The 8,062-nt window shown below is 38.3% G+C and overlaps 2 protein-coding genes across 5 annotated transcripts in view; one reads left to right on the top strand and one right to left on the bottom strand.

The window, feature by feature from the left end:
- The window catches only part of LOC107738409 (FYVE, RhoGEF and PH domain-containing protein 4-like), a 36,027-nt gene extending 34,597 nt beyond the window's left edge, over positions 1–1,430 (top strand). For all 3 annotated transcript variants that reach the window (XM_016550178.1, XM_016550179.1, XM_016550177.1), the window contains exons 17-18: positions 370–510; positions 587–1,430. In XM_016550178.1, the coding sequence (XP_016405664.1) occupies positions 370–510; positions 587–838 (393 nt within the window). In that variant the 3' untranslated portion in view covers positions 839–1,430. The remainder of the gene's footprint in view (positions 1–369; positions 511–586) is intronic.
- A 1,540-nt stretch (positions 1,431–2,970) lies between these two features.
- The window catches only part of LOC107738408 (nuclear pore complex protein Nup205), a 19,358-nt gene continuing 14,266 nt past the window's right edge, over positions 2,971–8,062 (bottom strand). For both annotated transcript variants that reach the window (XM_016550175.1, XM_016550176.1), the window contains 9 exons: positions 7,188–7,314; positions 7,024–7,097; positions 5,594–5,725; positions 5,322–5,427; positions 5,051–5,208; positions 4,817–4,946; positions 4,552–4,656; positions 4,399–4,457; positions 2,971–3,894 (listed from right to left, as the gene is read on the bottom strand). In XM_016550175.1, coding sequence (XP_016405661.1) covers positions 3,742–3,894; positions 4,399–4,457; positions 4,552–4,656; positions 4,817–4,946; positions 5,051–5,208; positions 5,322–5,427; positions 5,594–5,725; positions 7,024–7,097; positions 7,188–7,314 — 1,044 coding nt within the window. In that variant the 3' untranslated portion in view covers positions 2,971–3,741. The remainder of the gene's footprint in view (positions 3,895–4,398; positions 4,458–4,551; positions 4,657–4,816; positions 4,947–5,050; positions 5,209–5,321; positions 5,428–5,593; positions 5,726–7,023; positions 7,098–7,187; positions 7,315–8,062) is intronic.

The raw sequence follows: 8,062 nt of genomic DNA, 5'->3' as shown, positions 1-8,062 counted from the left end.
AAATTTACACTGTTATACAAGCTGTACACTCACTACTTTACATTGTAGCAAAGTGTCATTTCTTCAGTGTTGTCACATGAAAAGATATAATAAAATATTTACAAAAATGTGAGGGGTGTACTCACTTCTATTATATATATATATATAATTTTATATTTTTTTATTTTTTTATTTTTTTGTTAGGCTTAATATTCTTTAAAAAAAACTTCTTCTTTTTTTTCTTCATTTTCATGTTGAAGTGAAATATGACCCAGACTGGCTTGACAGGCTTCTGCTTGACAGGCTTCATGAAATTCATGCTGTCATCTCACACAGGAGTGATAAAGCATTCACACTACTGTGCTAAACTTCACTTCTTCTCCCTCACAGATTGAAGCTGCTCAGTTCTCGGGCAACAGTATCATGTGTGGCTTCCTGCAGTACTGCGAGAAGAACAAGCCCTGGCAGAAAGTCTGGTGTGTCATTCCTCAAAAGGAAGCTCTAGTTCTCTACTTGTACGGAGCACCTCAGGTCAGTGCACTTTTTTCTTATTTCTGTTCCTGCACAGCACTTCCCTTTACTAAACAAAGATTTACTGTCCTCACAGGATGTCAAGGCCCAGTCCACGATTCCTCTGCTCGGCTACCTGGTGGAGGACAGCCCAAGACCCACCGACCCTCCCGTGAGCTTCAGACTATCTCAGTCTAAATCAGTCCACAGCTTTGCAGCAGAAAGCGAGGAACTGAAACAGCGCTGGCTCAAAGTGATCCATATGGCGGTGACAGGAGAGGTACCAAAACCGCCTGAAGACAACCATTCTACGGAAATCACCCAAGAGCCGAGCTCTAACGGCGTCTGAGCAAAGAGAGCAAACTCTTGTTGAAGATTTTAGTACTGACGTGGCAATGCTGTCGGTAAGAAAAGTGTTGACGCTCCCGCTTGCTGCGCCATCTCTGCTGGTCCAGTTGTCCTGAAGATCCATTTGGATTTGAACACATCCAGAATACGGGGCTTTAAAGCACATGGATATCAGCTTCATCCTTACCTGACAGATTTGAAGTTCACAAAGGATGCAGACGGAGCACATGTGAAGAGTACATGGAGAAACAGACATGCTATTCCATCATCACACTATACTACAGCTGACGCAGCACTGTTTTAAGCCTAATGTAAAAATTGTACAAATCAGAACATTTACATGTTGTATGTATAGTATATTGAGGCAAAAATCCAGATGTGTTGACACCATTGTAAAAAAAAAATATGATTTGTATATGCAGGACAAGATTGCAATTTACTGCAAATATAAATTGCATTCAGATGCAAAATGCTCTGCATGCAATAGAAGCTCCTTCATTATGGCCAGCAGACATGGTGTGTTATCACAGTTGTTGATCCTAGGTTGAGTTGCAGCGGTATATCATGGTATTAAAATTCACGATTGAATCTCAGCTGCGCATGCGTGACACATACAGAAGCGTGAAAGAGATCTTCACCAAACTTGTAGCGCAATGACTTGTGTCTGATAAGAAACAAAGTCTCAGCTTTCAAATTCTGTCAGTTTTATCAGGAAACCCAAATAATAAATGCTGTTTTGGCGCTCTTTAATATGTGACAGATCGTTGTATGTGTAACGTTAGTTAAAGCGGCAGCGCGCGTTCCCGATCATCTCTTCTTCTTTACTACTACGAAATAAACGTGAATGAACATCAGAAGGCATGGTGAAAGATTTAGAAAAAACTAACGTTACTTGAAATGTATTAGCTCTCATTTAATCGCCCAACCGGTGTTTTAACCGCGAAAAGAAGTCAGTGAAACAACTTGTGAATATCATGTGAGAGAACATTACATTTACCTCAGGAAATTTTGATAGTTAGCTAGACCAAAGGACCTTAACCTGTTAATAATAATTTATGCATGTTTTTATGAAAACTATCTTATGTGCAATTTAAATGTTTGTATACAATTTAGTTTTGCGTGAGTAGCCTATAGCAACTAAATTAGTCTCTGTCCTTAATTTTACTCTTTAATATTGTTTCCAATGAGAGGGTTTCCATGTTTAGCTTACAGCATTAGTTTGAAGAATTTTTACCTTAAGAAAAATTGATGTGCAGCTAAAATATATTCAAATACCGTATACCTTGACGGCAAAATATCATACCGTTGCAACCCCCCTAGGACAGTATTAACCAATCCTAACCACTAGCGGCAGTCCAGGACCACCAAGGATGCAGATCTAGGAACATGTCTCTTATGTGGAATGTAATCAAGTGAGCTTCAACGCCACCTTCTGGTTTGCAGTGCCTCAACACATCCGATATCAATCTTTTGAAAGATTTAAAAGTCTGCTGTACCTCGGATTAGTTCCCGAAACGGAACAACAGCAGTCGAGACCATGTGAATAATGTTTCACTCACAATAAGCTGTTTCACGTTTCCTCATTTAAAAGCACATTCAAATCAAACAGGAACAAAATTGTGACTTTGGTGTCAGTAGCTCAGCAGCCAACCCCCAGACTTCCATTGAATTATCAGAGATGGAGTGTGTGATTTATCAGCTCTCTAATCATGGTAATAGATCCAGTATTTAGTGGTAAAACTGGTTGTAAATCAAATTTGTGTGGTGGTTTCTGTAATGGACCTTTATTCGTAGGCAGTCAGTTGACCAATGGAGGTGGTTTTGTTCTGTTTATCTACTGTGAGCAGCACAATCACACTCAGAAGGCCCACTGGAGCAGGGACATGTATATATTCTTTAAATATTGTAATTATAATTTTATTATTTAAAAATAATTTATAGCAGAGATGCATGATTTTACATAGCACAAAATTACATTTTCAGTCTCTCAGTGTAGATTGGACCATTTATTCATCCCTTTGTATTTAAGAAATAAGCATGTTCATTTCTTTCTTTCAGACTTACATCTGCAGTCTAGAGCTGCATATTCCTAACATTAATGGGAATTCATTTGGCTTGACTTTTATTTAAAAAGAAAAGAAACCACTATTTGGTTTGATGTTTCTGGGAAACTGCCGTGTGGTAACAATAAACAATTTAAAAGCTACTTGACCTTGAAACATATCACAGCTAAGAATTGTCATATTATTGTCCTTGTCAACCAGTTGTTGATTCCAGTCCATATTTTCAGAATGGGACGTGCCTATGACTTTTATAAATGTAGTTACACATTTTTACAGGCAAACTACGGAAGCAACTAGGTCGGTATATTGAACGTGAGTTTCTGTATTAAAACATGGATGTATGCTCATTGTTGCCATTCGAAAGAATCCTTACCATGCAATCTGAATGTAGTCTGCTAGTTATCTCTCTCTCCCAGAATCTCTTGCACAGTAAAGCTACATCAGCTCTCAAAACCGAGACAGAACCTGTTTTATACGTACAAATGAAACTGAAGATAACACACTTTACTGCCTTCTATAAAGTGTACCTTGTAAAATAAAACAAGATTATTCTGCAATGGATTTGTGCCTCTGTTCTTGACTATGCAAATCAACAGAAACAAAAACTGCTTTATTTGCTCAAGCAACTGTACTTAGCATCCTGATTCATAAAAAATCACTGTCTGTTTAGAAAACCATTTATTTACGACATTAGAAAAAAGCAGCTATCCAATCTTCAGAGCAAGAAAATGTAATGTGTTGATTGATAGTAATCAAAACTGCAAAAAGCAATTATTTGCTTCCTAATACAAAAGAGTAATGTTTTGCACTATTTTGAGGGAATATACATGTATGTGAGGGTTCAGCCTTTGGCGTGATGCACTAGGCCTCGGATCCTGCGCGTCAGGGCCTGGATGAAGGTGTGACGGGAGCGGGTTTTGCTATACAGACCCTCCACCTCCAGCAGCTTCCTCTGTAATGGCTCATTGAAGCTGTTCGCCACGTCACTCTGCAACTAAACGCACAGAGAAGTGTCAAAAACAAGATTTTTTTGATATTTTTGAAAGAAGTCTCTTGTAATTTATTCCTGAGAACTGAATTTTCAACATCATTACTTCAGTCTTCAGTGTCACACAATCCTTCAGAAATCATTCTAATATATCAATCTCATATATGGTGTTCTCATTATATGGTGTTCTCATGTGCTGCCGATTATTTTTATTTTTATTTTTTTTGTGTGTGGGAACCATGATAAATTTTTTCAGGATTTTTTGATAAATACAACATTCAAAAGAACAGCATTTATGAATTGGAAATCTTCTGTACCATTATAAATGTCTTTACTGTCACATTTGATTAATTTAATGCATTCTTGCTGAATAAAAGTATTAATTTCTTTAAAAAAAGAAAGAAAGAAAGAAAGAAAGAAAGAAAAAGACCCCAAATGCTTAGCAATATAAAAAGGAAACATGGGGGGAAAAGAACATGAAGCAAAGCAAAAAAGAAAAGAGAAATGTACCTGTTCAAGATCCTGCTGGCTCACTCTTAACACACTTAAACCTCTGCTGCCACTAGGATCTACACAGAAAGCAACTAATGAGTCTCTCATGCAGTTAAAAACAACCCAAAACTGATTGAGCTTTGAAGAAGACTAGATCGAAAGACAGCTGACCTCTGTAACCTGGCAGAAGCGAGTCTTTGGGGTCAGTGGGAGTGCAGTACAGCAAGTAGAACTCTAGATGGCGCCAAATCACAAACAGGCATGTCTCGATGATATCTTCAGAGAAATGTCAAGAAAAAACATGCAACTGTTTCCAACATTCCAAGTGTCAGATTGCAATTGTCAAAAAAGGAAACAGAATAAAAAGTCAAAAGTTATTCTGAAAAGCTAACTGGATCATCTCTTGATTTCTCAGGCAGTCTTTGTGTTAGGATACAGGAGCAGAGGGCAAGAAGTTTGGCTCGATTGTTGACCAGCAGGACGAGTCGGCGCTTGCCAAGCACGTTTCTCTGCACTGATGGGATCTTTTCCACTCCACCAGAACCAGACACCAGACCCTGGCACAGCTTTGCACACAAACAGACATATTAAACATCCTAAATTTGAACATTTGAATCAAACAAGCACATTTTAGGCACTACTACATCAGCGTCTGTCTTTGCAGATATACCTCCTTCAGTTCCTCAGGGGGAAGCTGCTCCACTCGCTCCAGCTTGTTCAGGCTCTGTCTGTGGCTGTCATGATATCGGAAGAAGTCAGTGGCGCTGTTCTTCAGCAGGAGCAGAACCAATCCCAGACTGGGCACCCGTGCAGAGGGAACGGCCACATCTGTTACAACATGATCACGTAGAGAGAGAGAAAAAAAAAAGCACAGTTAGGTTACAGAAGCCAGACAGTGTTTTCTCAACACAAACAGGCGTTAGACAAACACAAAAACTGACCTGCTGGCTCACTTGCTGACGGGCTGAACAGGCAGAGAGAGAACTGGGCTTCGGCTGAGCTCTGCAGCAGTAGCGTCTGGCAGTACTCCATTATATTGGCACAAATCTGAGAAATCACAAGATACATATATCAGTGAAACAAGGCTGGAATACACTACTCAACTTCTGCTCAGATTTGTGCACTGATCTGCAGTCTAGTGGAGTTGACAGTAGTTGCCAAAAATCACTGCCTGTCTCCAAATTTTGAGCAGTCAAACTTAAGATGGTAACACCTGTTGCATGGAAACCTCCATTTCCTCTCTCTTTTCTGCAAGGTCGCCTGGTGAGACGGTCTCCTCGATCTGCTTCAGGTAGCGAGCGCGATCGGTTCCCACCAGCCGCACCAGCAGAGACAACGACTGACGCTGAAGGAGGGAGAAAGAAGAAACATCACTCATTTTGTAAACTTAATACATTAACTTACATTTACAGAATTTTCAGCTTTTAAAATGCAATTGACAGTACTGATGTCATCATAATGAACTGTGATTAGTCTGTTGTCTTTCGTTAAACCATTTATAGTGACCGAACTAGGGATGTTCATTTCGGTTATTTTTCCTAACCGACAACCGACGCTTGTTAACCGATTGTTAACCATTAACCGACAACATTATTTTAAATTAGAATTGAATTAAATTTGAAAGGATAAGTGTCTGTGACCCGTTAAAAAATGTGATTTTATGCAAATCATTTTGTTTTAGGTGGATATTGGAACGCGAGTGAAGTAGGCTACATAATAAATAATAATTTGCCATTCAAATACATCGCGAATACGGAAACATTTGATTTTGTGTGGAATGAGAGACCCAACGTTGGTTCCAGTTTCGTTTTAGACTAAATGAATTCGTTTTGGCTTGTCGTTTAAATAGCTATAGCTTCTTATATATTTAATTCTTGTTCTTTTCTAAACACCGATACCGATAATCATAAAAATGCTTAATATCGGCGCCGATAATCAGTCGACCCCTAGTGTTTATTATAATGTTTGTAAACATTTCACGTCGCCATTAGGCATTTCTGAATGAAATAAAAATGCGACTTATACGCGACTTATGTTTTTTCCCCCCCTAAAAAACTATTTTTTTTATACGCGTTGCGTATTTTAAACATGCAGCAAACCTTTTTAAATATTTTGATAAATTACTGAAAAAATAAATAATTAAATTACTTTTTAAACCGTTTAACTGATTGTATTAATCGGTCAAAAACCTTACGGTCGGTTAACCGGTTAAATGGTTCAAATGAACATCCCTAGACCGAACTACTCTTTTTTTTATTTTATTTTTTTTATTCTTTTTAAAGATAAGCTTTTGAAGACTTTTTTCTATATTTTACCTGGAATCTGCCGATGTGTCCCTGTAACTCCATCAGGGCGGCACTGTTGATTTCCTGTCCCATCTCAAGGGCTCCTGAAACATAACAAAAAATAGAGATACACAGCATTAGTCATCCATCAGTGTTATAGAGCATCTGTAGAGGCAGCTGTGCTGTTTCTGTACCTGGCAGTGCGGTCTTGCTGATGATGGCAGTGAGGAGAGAGAGCTCCTGTAAAGCGCCCATACTCATATCCTGACCATGCAGGATGGAAACTACTCTTTTTTTTATTTTATTTTTTTTATTCTTTTTAAAGATAAGCTTTTGAAGACTTTTTTCTATATTTTACCTGGAATCTGCCGATGTGTCCCTGTAACTCCATCAGGGCGGCACTGTTGATTTCCTGTCCCATCTCAAGGGCTCCTGAAACATAACAAAAAATAGAGATACACAGCATTAGTCATCCATCAGTGTTATAGAGCATCTGTAGAGGCAGCTGTGCTGTTTCTGTACCTGGCAGTGCGGTCTTGCTGATGATGGCAGTGAGGAGAGAGAGCTCCTGTAAAGCGCCCATACTCATATCCTGACCATGCAGGATTGACTGAATGACATCAGAGTGAACGATGAGCCACTGCAGCACCTACAAACCAACACACACACATTACTTCACATCAATTGTATGTTTATGTCTATTGTCTAAAATAAATATATTGATTTTATTTATAATATAATATAATATAATATATAATAATGAGATTACTTCAGAACATGTAAGTATTCTTTTAGTTTTAGTGGATTTTTCAATTAAACATTTTTTATAGATTTTAAAAATATTTTAAAAAGTTGATAAGTCAAAAAGATTTTTTTTGCAATCACAGAAATAAATACCATGTTAAAATACATTCAAATAGAAAATAATTATTTCCAATTGTAATATTTCACAATAAGAATGTATTTTTGATCAAATAATTGCAGCTTTGATGAGCACAAGAGACTTTGAAAAACATTAAAAAACCTCACCAAACCCAAAACTTCTAAACAATAGTGTAAAGAAACTTACTTTACCTATGTCCCAATACTGATATACTTAAGTATGCAGTTAGATGTAGTACAGTACTACAGGGGCGTAGATTACGCGGGGGACGTGTCCCCCCCACTTTTAATATCACGTACATTCGTCCCCCGCACTTTTCGGGCAAGTGTGTTCGCATAGAGGTTTTCAAGAGCCGGTGTGAATAAATATAGATTTAAATTCAAAGAGACAGGATAGTCTGTGCATGATCTGATGTTTTATTCGGACCCAGAATAAGGCGAGATGAACATCACGGAGCGCTAAACATTCCGTGCAGTGTGTGTTTCATTCATACTCGTAGCCGGAGGGCGCTCTC

Source organism: Sinocyclocheilus rhinocerous, unplaced genomic scaffold (genome assembly GCF_001515625.1).
Source record: "Sinocyclocheilus rhinocerous isolate Xijiao unplaced genomic scaffold, SAMN03320098_v1.1 scaffold975, whole genome shotgun sequence".
NCBI classification, from domain to species: Eukaryota; Metazoa; Chordata; class Actinopteri; order Cypriniformes; family Cyprinidae; genus Sinocyclocheilus; species Sinocyclocheilus rhinocerous.
This window is presented reverse-complemented; position numbering and strand designations above follow the sequence as displayed.